The 17,652-nt window shown below is 42.8% G+C and overlaps 1 protein-coding gene across 1 annotated transcript in view; it reads right to left on the reverse strand.

Annotated features, from left to right (window-relative positions):
* The window catches only part of LOC149313068 (cytochrome P450 2U1-like), a 26,591-nt gene extending 15,284 nt beyond the window's left edge, over positions 1-11,307 (reverse strand). The window contains exons 1-2 of the mRNA XM_089525994.1: positions 10,749-11,307; positions 40-675 (exon numbers count right to left, since the gene is read on the reverse strand). Coding sequence (XP_089382120.1) covers positions 40-675; positions 10,749-11,220 — 1,108 coding nt within the window. The 5' untranslated portion in view covers positions 11,221-11,307. The remainder of the gene's footprint in view (positions 1-39; positions 676-10,748) is intronic.
* Positions 11,308-17,652: the final 6,345 nt, after the last annotated feature.

Here is a 17,652-nt window from a genome sequence, read left to right on the forward strand (position 1 = left end):
GGTCCCCCTAATCAGACATTCTGAAAAGCAGTGCTTTACTTTGTTCCTGTGGGTGAAGAGACATGTAAAGCAAGCTCCAGAGCAGTGTGTTAGATGTTGTGTCTGTGCCTGCAATGAAAAGATCCGCAATAATAAAGAATAGGTAGTCTTCGTTAAAGCTGCTTTCACTGTTGGTCTTTCTTTCCTCATCCGCATGAAGGAGATACATATCGATGAAGTCTCGGGGATTCTGGGCATCCAGGCTTTCCCTGTGCTGTGTTATTATTTTCTTCAGGAAAGCTGTGATGTCCACTTCAATCTGCCTGAGTTCTCGGAAAGATCCAAAAGGGAGGTAGTACAGCCAAGGACAGATGTTGACCAGAAGGATTTGGTTGTCCAAGCTAATTTCCAGACCACGCGACATGAGCTTCAACAAGGTCTTAAATCCTATGTCGTCGTAGTCAAAGCGCCGACCAAAGGCCATTGAGCAAATGATGTTGGATACAGAGTTGCCAATAATTGGAAAGGGATTGAATGGCTCCTTTCCATGTTTCAGGATCTCTCCCTTCACATATTTGGCTTCTTCAATTATTTTTGGCTCCAGGCTGTGCTTTCCTAACCCAAAGTGACGCAGAGTTGAATGGGAGAACTTCCTCTGTTTTTTCCATACCGGGCCATATGGGGCAAACACCACACCTGAAGAAAAGGGGAAAAAAATGTTGAGATCTCCAGGGGTCTTGTTTAGCCTCACTCCCACCTCTGGCATTTTTGACTTTGGACATGGTTTCCCACAATCTGAGGGCTGGAATTAATTTCAGAGAGGTTTCTGACAGATGCCTGCTAGTGGAAAGCTGGACCATAAACAAATGGGTGGGGAGAAAAAGTATTGTCATTTCCAACTTACTGCAATCCTAAGGCAACACTATTAGAAGGGGATGTGAACTCTGGTCTCCCACATTTCTAGTCCAGTGCTCAAATCACCATACCATACTAGATCTTAAAAGATTATTTAGATTATTATGCTGGAAAACTCATTATCATTGTCCACAACATCAGGAGCATCACCAGAGGGGTATAGGGAGTGTGAAATGCACTGGGTAACACCAACCATTCATGAATATGAAAATCTGTGGATGCTCAATGCATAGTGAAATGGTGTCCCTTACATAAAATGGCAAAAACAAAGAATTTATATAATTTTAAAAATATTTTCAATCACTGGATGGCTGAATCCATGAATAAAAAAAATCTGTGGATACAGAGCACCAACTGTACAAAACTTGGGATATAGGGGCAGCAACAATGTTATATCACACATGTAGGGGCAACGAGCCAAATGCTGATGAGATATTAAGGTGGATTGTCCCATCAAATAAGAATGTGAAAGAATTTGAAGGTGGGGAAGGACAGCAGGGAACCTAGGAAAGGAGGTCTAAATAGGCTCATCATAGTAAGGGGAATGATAATAAAATGGAAAGGGGAGATGGAGTAATCCCTTTCACGAAGGCTCTTACCATCATCATACAGCAAGGAGGGGAACCTTTGGTTTTCCAGATACAGTACTGATGAGCGATTAGTCCATTCATCCCTCATTAGAGGGATATCTAAGGCTGCTGGGAAATGAGAATACAGTAATACCTGGAGAGCCACAGATACTCCTCCATGCCATATATGAGAAGCAGAGAGCCTGTCAGTGATGAGGAATGGAAGAAATACTGGAGCTGGGACATTGTGGGGGGGGGGGAGTGTTCAGCCTTCCTTGTTGTCATTAAATGCCCCCAAAGTGGTTTCTGATTTATGGCAACTCTAAGGCAGACCTGTCACAAGGTTTTCTTGGGAGATTTGTTTAGAAGGGGTTTGTCTTTGCCTTTCTCTGAGGCTGAGAGAGTGTGACTTGCCCAGGGTCACCCAGCAGGTTTCTATGGCCAAGAGGGATGTAAATCCTGGTCTCCAGAGTCATAGTCCAGCACTCAAACCATTAGACCACACTCACTTGTATTTGCATGCTGTATACTCTTTATATACTGCCTTTTTTATCTCAGCTTCTCAGACAGAGGATTTTCACTGCCTTGACAACAGACATAGCAGATTCCTTGTGATTGGGCGGGCTATAAATAAATCATCATCATCATCATTATTATTACAGTATTTTCTAAGGCTGGAAAATTCATAGGATCAAATCTTCAGTTACTGGCTGCATTTATGGAACCGTTTCCTTCAATGGTCCTAATATCTGATAGAACTATAGACTTATAGTCCAGAAAGGGATTTGCCATCACCTCCAAGCTAAAGAGCATTTTACACAACTCAGATTGTGATGTGCCACAAATGGACAGGTGTACTGGAGAAAGATGCTTTCAGAGAATCAGCATCAGAATGTACAATGCTCATTGTTCTATAAGGGGTTAAAATAATCCATTATTTTCTGGAACAAACTCAACAGTTCAAACAGTCCACAAGAAGAAGATAACATGACATGATAGTTCAAATTGACTAGAACATAAAATCAAAGTTCAAGGATCTCAACAGCAACAATGTTATATCTCACATATAGGGGCAACGAGCAAAATGCTGATTAGATATTAAGGTGGATTGTCCCATCAAATAAGAAGTTAGTTTAGTAGAGTGCTAGTGATTGCCTGCAAGTACATCTTTTAGATATCATTCCTAGTTGCTTCAAGGACAATTTCCTGACAAAATAGTGTCATAAATGAATAAATAATATAATTTTGCTTGGAAACAGATCAGATACTAGTGAATTTCTTTAAACAACAATATGTATTCCCAGTACCTGGGCTCTGTTCACAACCTAGCAGCTGTCTTTTCACAGTTTTGTATGTAATACTAAGTTTGTATTCTGTGCAGCCTTCAAAAGCAGCCCCATGTACAATGTGGCAGTAGTCTACGTCTGAGGATACCTGAGCCAAATAGCCAGGTCAAGTTGCACTTGCTGACTAGCCACAACTTTTGTAAAATGAAAAACCTTCTGGGATTGCTAGTCTTACTAGGAATTGATTGTGTATCATTCGCAGGTAAGAGGCAGGAGTAAGATACACAAATAAAATAAGTGTCTGAGAAATGGGGCTAACTTTGGATATAATCACACTGGCTAAGTTAACTGCTTAGCCAAAATAAATTAACAGATATTTTAGAAGTTGTGCTGTTTGCAAGCCAGTGTATGTATCTCTGTGTTTGCCAGTGAGAAATATTTGAAAAAGTAACATGTCTGAGCTACAGCACGTGTAAAAGTTCTAATAAGCTTATGATGCTTTAAGGTTAAGCCAAGACACTATTATCTAACCACAAATTTAATTATGACTTGGTTTTGGGAGAAATTTTTGTTTGTGCATTTTGTAACATGTTGCTGTTGTAGAACACAAATATATGTAAATGCATTCTATAGAAGCAAGTTTTACTTACGTCAAACCAGGATACGTCCATACTATTCCTCTAAGTGTTGAGAAGTGTGTGTGTGTGTGTGTGTGTGTGTGTGTGTGTGCCTTCAAGTTGTCTGTCAACTTATGATGACTCCCATGAATTTCATGCTGGTGATAAAATGCATGAATCCCATTGTTAAAGCATAAGCTCACAACATTTCAACTACTCTAAACTTATTCGGTGTTCAAATCCCTGGAAGCTACTCTGCTGAAAGATCAAAACAACTGCTCCTTGAACAGTCCAGAATCCACTGTGTTCGATAAGATAATAATGCTTTGCTTGGGAAATTAAATGTTGACGTTAGGTTTATACAAAGAAAAACCATTATGACAGCGTTACTGTGCAATCTTGGAGTATTACAAATTTTGCAAAGAAATTTTAAGAGATAAGCAAGGGGAATACAAGAGCATCCACTAAAGGAGGAGTAAACTCTCGATCATTGAGTTTCTTGCAGACTCCATCCTACAGAATCCTGGGATTTGTAGTTTTGTGAAGCATGAGCATTCTTTGCTTGAGAAGACTAAAGATCTTATAAAACTACAAATCCCAGGGTTCCATAGAATGGAGCTACGGCACTGAAAGTCGTGACAATCTGAATTACTTCTACAGGGTAAAGGAGCCAGCACACTTTAAAAACTTCCAATGAACATTCAGTGCCATAATTTTTGTGAGCCTATATCAATTCTTCCATCAGAACGGAGAGACTGCCCAGTAACTTGGCACTTCTTCCCAGCTATTTTAAACTTCCAAGGATGCTGCTAAAGCAAGCCTGGCATGACATGAATAGGAAATCTTTAAAAATAGGGATGCTGAACAAGGATAGAACACAGACAATGCATTAACCTATAAACGCTGGTTAAAATTATTTCAGAACAAACATATCTTTAGCCAGCATCTTGTTGTATGTCAGTACTCAGCATTTAGCAATGCAATTTCCCTTTGCAGTATTATGGCAGCCTGAGGGCTATGCATAATTTGTAAATCTAATACACCTATCTGTAGCTTTCGCCATATAGGTGTGGCTGGCAAAGACAAAGCTGGAAAGCGCTACACTTGTCAGTTTTTCTGAAAGATGTAGCCAGCAGCATGGCGATGCAGTTTTATCATTAATGAAATAATCTATGGTCTCCTCCGTATGAGGCAAATTTGGATGTTGCAGGCGGATGTTATACACTGGGCCCTTAGCATCTTCTGGGGTTTGGTTCCAAGACCTCCTGTGGATACCAAAATCTGTGAATGCTCAAGTCCCATTAAATACAATGATGTAATAAAATGGTGCCCCTTATATAAAATGGCAAAATCAAGGTTTGCTGTTTGGAATTTGTATATTTATATATTTAATATTTTCAAGCTGTGGGTGGTTGAATCCATGGATAGAAAATCCATGGATACAGTGGGGTGACTGTACTTGTGGGTGTAAAACAATTTCTATTATCCCAAACTATTTCCTGGAAATTCTTGGCTCCAGCTGCAACATTTTTAATTGAACACTTAGGAGTTTATCAAACGGGAGGAATTTCTCTTAAATTTGAATGAAAAGAAAGTGGGGACAGAACAGATTCACTTAAAGTCGCTAGTTTAGCGCAATTACGTGAATACGCATTGCATTCGAACTGGCTCCCCATTGCCCAAAAATAGCATGCCATTGCCCGAATTTGCATGTGGCAGTCTATCACACAACAATGTGAAACCCCATGATTACATTCGGACTGACTTCCCATTGCCTGAATTTGTGTGTAGTGGGTTATCACAAAATAACATTAAACCCCATGACTGCATTCAGATTGCCATCGGATTATACTTCCAACTCCCCTTATTCCAATCCCCAAATCCCTCTATTTTTGTCTGAGTCCTTCTCAAAATGGTGACAGGAGGTGAAGAAACATCACTTCTAGTCACCATTTTGGGAAGGACTCCCACAAAGATATTTGAGAGCACTGTTGAGGGGGTATCTGACAGGGTTTGACCTGTGGGGTAGAATTAGAAGGGGTAAAACTAGTCCCTGGCCCTTGTGCAGATGAGGACCCTTGTTCTAGAAGATGAAGGGGGCTCACGGTGTTTACAAAAGGCTTGATAAAGCAATCCCTTCCGAAGCTAATCTGTAGATCCCTGCATTTAAGGTCTTTAAATACTCAGTATCTGCTTGTGGATGGAGAGCTTGAATGTCTATTTGCAGAATGCCTCCTCTCAGGAAGGTAACCACAGTAATCTCCCCCCACTTGAAAAAAGGACATATGGTGACCCTAAGGTGACCCTATCACAGGACAAGATTTGTTCAGAGGGGGTTGCCTTTGCCTTTCTCTGAAGATGAGACAGTGTGACTTGCCCAGTGTGTTTCCATGGGCAAGCAGGGATTCCAGCCTTGTTCTCCAGAGTCCTAGCCAAACATTCAAACCACTACACCATTCTGGGTCTCTCATTAGGCAGGTTTGCTCAAGAGTAATGCACAGTGCAACAACTTCCACACTACAAAACAGAGCCCTGTTCCGTGCATACAGCAGCTTCTCATCACTGCTACACTAACAAAAGAAGTAGGCTTGCAGAATGGATGGGGCTTCCATGGGTACCTGAGCCTGCCTCGACATCAGATGTTATCCTCCTCCACATTACAGGAATGAATCTGACAGACTCTGGTCACACTGGAAGAATGTTCCATTCCTCCAAAGGATCTCACCTGCATGAGCATCACCAGATGATGGCCAGGACCAATGGCTTTTAATGGTGAATATTTTAAGTACTGGCATGGTTTGAATGTAGGACAATAACTGTGGAGACCAAGGTTCAATTTCCAGCTCTGCTATTAAACCCACTGGATGACCTTGGGCAAATCACACGCTTTTAGCCTTAGCGGAAGGCAATGGCAAACTTTCTCTAAACAAACTTGCCAAGAAAACCCCATGATAGGTTTGCCTTAAAGTCGGCCCAAGTTGGAAATGACTTGAAGGGACAGACAAAAACATCATACCACAGTTAACTAAGACTTTGACAAAGAAGCCCCTTTTAACAAAGTCATTTTACACCCACCCAGGAAAACTCTTTCCTTCCACATCCTCTGATTAGCTGGAAGTTTTTTAGCACCAACATCACTGGGAGGATGAAGAAGAGATGAAGAAACATATAATTTGACTGCTGGTTTGCAGCAGTCTGTCTGCAGTAAATAATGTAATAAAAGCTCGACCTGAGAAGCAGAAAGATTCTGCTCTAGCCAATCCTACTGTAGCAGTGTAAACCTACTTATAACAGGCAACATAAATATCGGCTGTCTCTGGAAATCCTTACTGAACATGTGTTGATAGCAAAAGAGAGAGAAAAGGGGAGAGCAGATAATCCTGTCTCACAAGCTCCTTGCAGTGTGCAAACACAAAAAAGCAGATCTATAAATCTGGCCACTAAAATGGAAATCGCAAGAAAACTAGAGTCTGGTGCAAGAAAAAAATCATCCCTGGATGCATTTTGAAAGAAGCCTTCAAGTGGTCTTTAGAAAGTTCAAAACCATTTTTTAAGGATTCAGTTGTTTCATATCACAAGTGCATTTTATTCATTTTGAATAAAAAGTTTGCTGAAACAGGTTGAATTGTTCTTCTTTTCTGGGATGTGGGGAAACTATCCCTGTTATTCCCATGTTATTTCTGTCTCTGTTAAAGAAGAACTGTTCAGAAACTCACATCCTTCCTTAATTGAGGTATACCTGTATCTCACACTCTTCCAGTATCTTCCCTCTTCCCCACAGTCTCCTTCCTCACATGTTATCAGAGAAAGCATCACACTTTCTGGGGTTCACTACAACACAGAGATATACTTTTTCCAATGTTTATACCCCCTCTTTACTCCACACAGCTCTTCATACTTTGTGTATTCATTTGCAAACACTGCATCAACAGAGATGATGTGGCACAGTGTCTAAAGACTATCTGGCTCAGCACAGGATCACATTGCATGGGATTTCTACCTTGTGAGGCCTACTAGGACTCAGATTCACTAAAGCTTCCTCACTATTATTCCTGCATGGCTGGGGGTTGGACTCTTGTTTTGTTTCAGTGCCTGCTCTCCCATCCAGTGATAATATTAGCATGCCTGGCAGAGTAACAGTATGCAAAGGGATCTTGTAGCACCTTTGAGATTAACTGAAAGAGAGAAGTTAGTAACATGACCTTTTGTAGACTGGAGCCTACTTCCTCAGATTCATGGGCTTGTCCCACCTTTCAGGCTAACTGAAAATGAGAACTTGAGTTTACTTCTTCTGTTGCATGGGGTAGAAAGTCTACGAAAACTCATGTTACCAACTTCTCTCTTTCAGTTAGTCTCAAAAGTTCTACAAGATCCCTCTGCATACAGATTTTCCAGACAAACACAGTTATGTCTATGAATTCTACCACCATTGTAGTGTTACAGTTTGATCCACTGCAATCCTATGCATGTATTGAACATGTTTATTACTCCACTGACTTTAAAAACAATCCTATGGACATTTGCTTAGCAGTAAGCCTTGCCCAGTTCAATAGGGTTTACTTTGAAACATTAGTTTATTGGACTACAACTCCCTCAATCTTCCATCAAGCATGAGCTGGATTTTGGTTATGATAGACAAAAAGAAACCAAAATCTTTTACAAAGTCTATTTACTATCCTAAAAAGGAGTGCTCAGGTCTAAGACAAGACAAGAATTCAAGGATATAACTGTGTTTTAGTTTGGAAAATCAGTGTACAAAGCCAAATAGACTTGAGTCTACAAAAGCTCATGCTACCAGCTTCTTTTTTCAGTTAGTCTCAAAGGTGCTACAAAATCCTTTTGCACACTCACCTAAGAAGACAAGGTTGGTGAAATACCCCATACACAAAGTTATTCAACATATTGTAACTGTTACCTCCAGGCTATGTGTATAAGCTGTATATGAAACAAATAAATGTTCCAAGACATAGGGCTGCCATAATTTTCCACTTTTACCAGGGACAAAATGTAGGACAAATTCAAGACCAAACTGTAGGGCAACTGCAGGACAAAACTCAGCTCAAAATGTAGGACATTTAAGGTCCACCATTTTTCTTCAATGTCCTACATTTTGGGCTGAGTTTTGTCCTGCAGTTGTCCTACAGTTTGGTCTTGAATTTGTTCCACATTTTGTCCCTGGTAAAAGTGGACAATTATGGCAACCCTAATTGTATGTTCGTTTGGAAAATCAGCATGCAATGGATCTTGTAGTACTTTTGAGACTAACTGAAAGAGAGCAACTGGTAGCACAAGCTTTCGTAAACTTGAGCCTCCTTCCTCAGATGCTTCAGAGGGTTCAAAGTCTACCATAGCTCATGCTCCCAACTTCTCTCTTTCAGTCAGTCTCAAAGGTGCAACAAGATCTTTTTACATAAATGAATGTTGTGTTTAGACTTGGGTGCCTTCTCCAAGATCCCTTCATTATGCTTCTTTGTTGTTGTTGCATGCCTTCAAGAACCTAAAGCAAGCCAGTCGCAGGGTTTTCCTGGGAAGTTTCTTGCCACTGCCATCCTATGAGCTGAGAGAGTGTAACTTGCCCAAGGTCGCCCAGTGGGTTTACATGGCTAAGCCAAACCCTGGTCTCCAGAAACCACAGTCCAACACTCAAACCACTACACCACGCCGGCTCCTATCTCATCATATTGTTGTTGGTCTGGGCCTCCAAGTCATGGTAACCCTATCAAAGGGCTTTCTTAACAAGTTTCTTCAGAGGGGATTTGCCATTGCCATCCTCTGAGGCTGAGAGAAGGTGATTTGCCTAAGTTCACCCAGTGGGTTTTTATGACCAAACAGGGAAGCAAACCCTGATCTCTAGAGTTGTAGTCCAATGCTCAAACTACAACACCATGCCGGCTCATCATGTACATATATACAAATACAAGTATTCCAAAATCAATAATAATAATAATAATAATAATAATAATAATATCCAATATCCAAGACATCTCTGGTCCCAAGCATTTCAGCTAAGGGCAACTCAGCCTGTACACCTAATGATACTAGAGGTTAGTCCTAAGGCACCTCCATCTTTCTAGGTTCCTGCTGCTTTTCACAACTAACCATGCAGCCAGGGCTTCAGCACCCATCAAAGTCCCATGAAACCCCCATTTTCCATCCCCTCCCCCTACCCAGCCGATCCTCTCTGGCTTTCCCTTTTCAGAGCCAATCCCTCTCATTGCAGAGGAAAGTGTGGAGGATCAGGAGGACCTCTCTGCTCAGGGTGACCAGATGTTGTCCTAACCACAAAGGATGACACGGCATTGCAAAATGTAAGACATACTAGAAAAAAATTGAGGCCACTATGAAAAAAAGCTAAAAACACTAATTGAAATATAAATTTGTGCTTCTTAGACCTGTAACCCCACGTATGGATGTCAGAGCTAGACAGTGAAGAAAGCAAATAGGAAGAAAATCAACTCATTTGAGATGTAGTGCTGGAGAAGAGTGCTGGGGATACCATGGATGGCCCAAAAGACACACAGATCAAGCCTGAAATCTCCCTGGAAGCCAAGATGACTAAATTGAGGCTGTTATACTTTGACCACCTCATGAGAAAGGATGACACATTAGAAAAGACAATGATGCTTGGAAAGGTAAAGGGAAATAGAAAGAGAAAAAGACCGCACGACAGATGGATAGACTCAATCTGGACCACAGGCCTGAGCAGAGATGTAGAGTATAAGGGGCTTTGGAGATGTCTCATTCATAGGGTCACCATGAGTCAAGGTGGACTCAAAGGCAGCTAACAACAACAAGGTTACACCCACACTGTAAAAATAATCCAGTTTGACACCACTTTAACTGCCATGGTGCCATGCAATGGACTTCTGGGAACTGTAGTTCATTATGGCACCAATTCTTAGAACTCAATTGCATGGAGCCCTGGCACTTCAAGTGGGGTTAAACTGGATCATTCCTGCAGTGTGGACGCAGGCCTTTCTTTGTTGTTGAGTGCCTTCAAGTCGTTTCCAACTTACGGCAACCCTAAGGCGAACCTACCATGGGGTTTTCTTGGCACGATTTGTTCAGAGGGGTTTGCCATGGCCTTCCCCTGAGGAGGCTGAGAGAGTGTGACTTGCCCAAGGTCACCCAGTGGGTTTCATGGAACCCTGGTCTCCAGAATCATAGTCCAACTCTCAAACCATTCTGCCACGGTAGTTCTCTTAGTCCTGTGGAAAATGGAGGACCTTTGGGAACCCCTCCTGGAGGGAAGATGGAAAGGGTGGCCATGTCCTGGAGAAAGGAGGACGCCTGGTCATTGTGCCTCAGAATGGAGGACTCTTGGGGATCCCTCCTGGAGGCAAGATGGAGCAAAGGGCCCCTCCCTGATCCCTGGGGCTCACCCATCTTCTTGGTGAGGATGCCCACGATGGGGACGCTGGGCCTGTCGCTGAAGACCTCGGCCTGGTTGACCAGGGCCTCGCGGACGGCCTCGAAGTGGCTGAGCACGACGATGGGGTGGCTGCCCACGAACAAGGTGAAGATGCTGCCGTAGATCTTGGCCAGCTCGGTCAGGAGCAGGTGGGCCGAGAGGGGACGGCGACCCCCGCCTCCTCCGCCCGGAGCCTGGAAGGGCCTGGCCTGGCCCTTGGCGGCCCCCCCGAGGAGCTGCTGCTGCCGCCGGGACTGAGCGTTGGGCAGCAGGGCGAAGGCCACGTTGCCCACCAAGGGCCAGGGCTTGGGGCCCGGAGGGAGGCCCTCCAGAGCCCGCCGCCGCCGGCCCAGCAGCCACCAGAGCCCCAGCAGCAGCCCAGTGGCCGCCAGCAGCGCCGAGGGCCAGGCCGGGGAGGCCGGGGAAGGAGCATGGTCCTCCATGGAGGACCAGAAGAAGGGGGACCTGCTCCTCTGCTTCAACGCAAGCCTCCTCTGCTACATCCTCCTCTGCTGCTGCTACACCGCTTGACAGTAAATAGCCCCCGGTTTGCAACAGCACCGCCTCCCATTGGCTGCCCGCCCGAAGGGGCGGAGTCATCAGAACGCAGATCAAAAGGGCTTCGTGGGAGGTCCAGAGGGGGGATTCTGAAAGAGAACGTTCTGTAGCACTGACGTCACAATGGCAATAAAGGGGCTTCCCTGGCTCCTGGGACCTGAACGTTCCATTTGGATGCACTGCGGAACGAACCACAGAGAAATAATCCACTTTAAGGTCCCAAACGACACTGCAGAAATAATCCGGCTTGAGACCGCTTTAACTGCCCTGGCTCAAGGCTAAGGGGAGGCTAGTTTTGGGAGGCAGAGAATCCAACCTGACCTTATTTTGATCCCGTTCTTTTTGTGAGACATTTAGCCTTCTCTCTGTCAAGAGAGCTCTGGGGCCACGATAAACTGCAGCTTCCAGGATTCCCTAGCACTGAGCCAGGGCAGTTAAAGCGGTCTCAGACTGGGTTATTTCTGCAGTGTGTGAGGCTGAAGCCTGCGCGAATCATAACAATAGCTCTGTTTGGCACCTCTTTAACTGCCCTGGCTCTGTACTAATGCATTTGAAAAGTTTCCTTTTTGTGTGTGTGAATAAAATAGCAGGACCTAAGGATTTAAGCGTTGGAGTAGGATTCCAGAGACCAGGGTTTGATTCTCTGCTCGGCCATGGAAACCCACTGGGTGACCTGGGGCAAGTCACACTCTCTCAGCCTCGGAGGGAGGCAATGGCAAACCTCCTCTGAACAACTCTGGCCAAGAAAACCCCATGATAAGGTCTCCATAAGTCGGAAACAACTATAGGAACACAACAACATGCATGGAACACACTCATATCAGGAGTTTTTGGCTTCCTACCAGCAGGAACCAACCCAAACTCTCTGTGGAAGAGGCTTCCTGAGTTCAGATGAACAAGGAAGATAAACAGTGCAGAGGAACAAAACATAGGAGGAAAGGTTGAAGGAACTGGGCATGTTGGGCTGGGTATATGCGTGTGGTGTAGATGCACTGTTTAAATATTAAAAGGTCTGTTGACAGAGAGGAAGGTGCAGGTTTGTGGTCTGTTGCCACAGAGAGTAGGTCCAGATCTAATGGCTTTAAGTTACAGGAGAGTCCATTTTGATTGAATGTTGAAAGGAACCTCTTGACAGTAAGAGCTTTTTGGCAATGGAACCAAAGGCCCAGAGAGGTGGCTGGGTCTCCCTTCTCTAGGCATCCTCCCAAAAAGGCTGGACAGCCACCTGCTAGGGATATGAAGTCAAAGGCTTTCATGGCTGGCATCCATAGTTTTTTGTGGGTTTTTCAGGCTATGTGGCCACCTTCTAGATTATTCCTGATGTTTCATCAGCCTGGGATGCCAGCGAGACATGAGGAATAAATAGTTTTTTGTGGGTTTTTCGGGCTATGTGGCCATGCTCTAGAAGAGTTTATTCCTGACGTTTCACCTGCATCTGTGGCTGGCATCTTCAGAGAATATTCTGAAGGCAAAATGTCAGGAATAAACTTTTCTACAACATGACCACATAGCCCGAAAAACCCACCAACAACTGCTAAGGATACACTAGCTCAGGGCTTCCCAAACTATGGTCCTCCAGATTTCTGGACTTCAGCTCCCAGAATTCCTGACTGTTGGTCAAGTTGGCTGGGGCTTCTGGGAGCTAAAATCCAAAACAGCTGGAGGACTAGAGTTTGGGCACCACTGCAAGTCTAACATTGAGCTGGCTCCCACAGGCCCCTTTCCAATCCTGTGATTCTACGACTGCAGCAAAGAATCATAGAATCGTAGAGTTGGAAGAGACCGCAAGGGCCATCCAGTCCAATCCCCTGACATGCAGGAACTCTCAATCAAAGCATCCCTGACAGATGGCCATCCATCCTCTGCTTAAAGACCTCCAAAGAAGGAGACTCCAACAAAAACAGAATTTTTATGGCTTTATTGTACTTTGTTCCTATCACTTCTCTGCCACTCTTTTTTTTTTTTTTTTGGGGGGGGGGAGACAGCGGTCATAACTTTCTATCTGCCTAAACATTCTCCCTTAAAACAGAAACAAACCAGATGCAGACCTGTAACTTGTGCTTCCACCATCAGCCCTGTTCCCTTTTATTAATTCTGTACCATCTTCATCTTATTAAGAGTTTTGAAAGCTGGTGTTCTCGCCCCCTCCACACACACTTTTCTCGTTGGCCTAACAAGAGTATCACCAATGTGTATTTTGTTTAATGGTCAACATAGGTCCAAAACACACTGCAGAAATAATCCAATTTTAGAATGCTTTAACTGCCTTAACTCAGTGCTACAGAATCCTGGGAATTGTAGTTTATTGTGGCACCAGAGCTCTGTGACAGAAAAGGCTAAATGTCTTACAAAACCACAGTTCCCAGAATCCCCTAGCATTGAGCAAGGGCAGATAAAGCGGTCTCAAACTGGATTGTTTCTGCAGTGTGTTTCGGACCATAGCTACCCTGCATTTTCTAGACCATAGCTTGGAGGTGAACCTCATGTTTAAACACATTGGCTTAATCTAACCAGTTTTACTTGGAGGTGGGGATGGGTGATAGCCAACAGGCTTTGATCTGGTCCAGTTCTATGCCAAAAAGTGTTCCCTCCAGAAAGTTGCTCCCCAAAGCGCTGCTTACTGATCAAGGCTTGTGCTTGTTTTACTCCAAACAAAAATGACCAGGTTAAGTAGATTTGTTTAAACATCTACCATCACTGAGATCCAGTGTGGTGTAATGGTTTGAGTATTGGACAACTCTGGAGATTGGGGTTCGATTCCCCTCTTGGCCATGAAACCTACTGGGTGACCTTGCACAAGTCACATGCTCTCAGCCTCAGTGGAAGGCAATGGCAAACCTTTGAAAATATCTTGCCATGAAAACCCTATGATAGGTTCACCTTAGGGTTGCCATATGTCAGAAGTGACCTGAAAGCACACAGCAACAAACCATCACTGTAGTTTAGTCACGAGTGTCATATGCTATCTTATGTTTTGCTGGTTTGGCTAAATTAATGTGTGCAGTCTGTGGAGAGATAAACATTCATGAAGATCTTGAGCCATATGGCAGTTCCTCATTTTCAGACATGTCTCTTCTGTTAATTTCTTCAATTTGAACTTGTGAGAATAGTTGCAAAAGCTGGAGATGGAAGTCACTGTCAGGGAGATATAACCCTCAAGTTACATCTGTTATGACCAATTAGGTACCTCTTGATACCTTAATCACTACTTTAATATTTTAATTGCTACATATTCAAGGTGTCTGCATAAACAATATGTAAAATTTCCTTATTTTGCATAATAGGCATGGTACAGAATATAGGTTTTCTGGTGTAGACATGTCATTTTAAAAACATGCTACAAAAAATGAGACCGAGAATAACAAGTGCAAAGAATGGAAGACTACAATACCACACATTTCAAAATACTGTACATCACATGAATCATAGAATTATAGAATTGTAGAGTTGGAATCATGTATCTTACAAAGGCACTTTATTTTGTAGCATTGGTCTGCAGTGCATTTCTTTCAGGACATGATAAACCTTGACATACTGCTAGTATTGGTGAGTGTATATAAAATCTCCAAATCACAGAACCAATAACAAGGTCAGATTACTATTTGAAACACAAAAGAAACTTTACATTTTAAAAAGTTCACCTCAAGTTAGAATTCTTGAGGATAATGTCTACTGCACACAGTTCCGATTTGCAAAAACATACCTCCTATGATGCATTGTATTTTATTTTATTTAAAATAATAATCAACAAATATTCTTGTTGTGGTAACCAAGCAGGAAATGTTCCTTTTTAGAAATTGCCATGAAGATTGGTTACTTCTGCTAGGACTTTTTCCAACTCTCTGGGAGGTGTTTAGGTATCCCACACAGATGTTACTGTGGTGTCAACTTCTGGAAACCGTGAACGTCTAAGTAATGTATATAGGAAGCAGTTGTATAGTAGTTTCATTGCATTTGAAATGCTTTCACAGAGACAGCTGTAGAATTTATTTTTGCTGCCTCCTGTGAATGGAAGAGTGTCTTGGAGAAGGCATTTTATGTCCTGCGTCAATTAACTGGCAGGATGGGACTAAGACCCTAAGGCCATTATCTACTTGACAATTTAAACCTGTTTGAAATGTGTTTAAGTTGCATTGTTTTCCCCAAATCAGGGAAACAAAATATCCAGGCCTTCCAGATGTTGCTGGGCTGCAACTGTCAGCATCCTCCCTCCACTGACTAAAATGGCTAGGGCTGATGGCTGTTGCAGTCCAACAACATCTCACATTCTCCACCCCTGCTGCAGAGGCCTGTGGAAACTAGTCTTGTGCAAGTGCTGATAACTCTTCTTGAAATGCTAGCCTTAACATAGTGTAGGTCTACAGCTGCAAGCATTTCTTGCTTTTGGGATAATTAAATAAATCTGAAACTCATACGTATAATGAATCTGGTTGATCTGGATTACTGCATAGACTCATATATAAGTCTAGAAATTTTAGTCAAAAAATTGACCCAAAAAACCTGAGCTGGCTTATCCACAAGTCAATGTACGCACTATACTTGAACTGTTATTTAAAAAGAAACCATTCCCTGGTGAAATTCGAAGTATTGTAATAACAATAATAATAGCACAGTGCTTGTTCTGGAAGAACTGACCTCCTCTCTCATCCATCCAACTTTTAGGGTGAACACAAATAGTTATCCCTGTTGGCATTTGTAGGTTCTTTGGCATCATTTTCCTTAAATCCTTTGTTACATACTCCTAGGGGGATCATCACATGGGGGTTAGCTGGTCCTTGTCCCATTCCTATCCTGTCCTTCCCGCACGATCACAGGAAGGACTTTCAGATGATGTTGCGCAGATCCTGTCATTAACCTGTCTGAAAAGTGCAACTGATTGCGATCATGCAAAAGATTTTCAGAAGACGTTGCACCGATCCCGTCATTAACCTGTCATTAAAGCGACATTGGCTGGCATTTTGCATCAACAGAAGTTCACGTTACTGCAATGCTGCTTTAAATGATGGGTTAATGTTGGGCTCAGTGCTACCATTTGAAAGCCTTTCACTCTATCGCAGTCATGGACAGATTAATGATGGGATAAGGACGGGAGAGCAACCCCATCCCTATCCTGTCTGTGTGTGATCATCTCCTGGGTTTTATCCTCATCCACAGGTCATATAAAAATCCATAATTTAGGCCCCCAAACCTGCCCTCAACTTATCTATGAGGTCGACTTATAGTGGCGTATATACAGTATGTACAGGGTTTTGTGGTGGTGTTTTTTCAACTTAAAGAAGCACAATCCCCTAACTTTTTTTGAGGTAAAGTCTACATTTTTAATTTGGGGGAAAGCTGTGGGCAAGAAAAGTTATATTTCTCATGAAGTCAGTAAAAAGTAGAGATGGGGTCTGGACTCTAAAACAGAAAGCCACTCTTGAATGCAGAGCTTTCTGGTTCAATACCCATTTCACAGAGGGCAAACTCATGAGTCTCAGAGACAGGTAACTTGGGCAAGAAATTAAGTACACAGAAGAGGTGGTGTCTGAATCTCAAGAAGCAAATCATATAATTTGGTCCCAGAAAGTACTATAAAGTGACAATTTTCACTGAAGGCAAATTGGTGATGTTGGGGCACACCTTCACACCACAAGTGCACACACCAGCAGGAAAAATACCCCTTCTCATCTCATATTATCCTCTTAAACCCTCATGATGCACTCTACCACCCAACTTAACAGTTTCAGTATTCTGGCAGCTGGGTGCACTTCAACCAAAACAAATCATATGCCATTCACCTGCCATAACCATCAATCTCTTTCAACTGTCTTGCTCCAGTGTTGCATTTGTTACTTAGAGTTCAAATCTAATTTATACAAATGGTCCTCCACTCACACAAAGGGTTTTTCCCTTCTCTTCCTCCCCAGGTTCCTGAAACAAATTGAGGCGTGTTTGTGTGCGTGTGCATGTGGATGTGCTGGGAGAATTTAATCTGCCCATGGGATCTATTCTGGTGGAAGGCCACCTTAAGGCACAATCCTTTATTTAAAACTGATTTGATGGCAGTCCACACATGAAATAACTCTGTATCTCCATATATGTGTGTGAATTAAAGCTGAGCTGCAGGAATGGGTAATGCTTGAAAAAATCGTAAAATTCAGAATATTCACTAGAAAGCAAATTTTATGAAATGTTATAAGTATCTCATGTCTATATAATGTGCGTTAAAGCATGCTTAAACTCCCTTATATGACTAAGAACACTGGTATTGTTTTTAATTTTAAAAAATTCCCTTCTGAAGAATTTTCCTAAATTCACATAAAATTATGCATGTTTTA

Source organism: Sceloporus occidentalis, unplaced genomic scaffold, assembly GCF_023333645.1.
Source record: "Sceloporus occidentalis isolate IW3139 unplaced genomic scaffold, rSceOcc1.0.p SCAF_5, whole genome shotgun sequence".
NCBI lineage: Eukaryota > Metazoa > Chordata > Lepidosauria > Squamata > Phrynosomatidae > Sceloporus > Sceloporus occidentalis.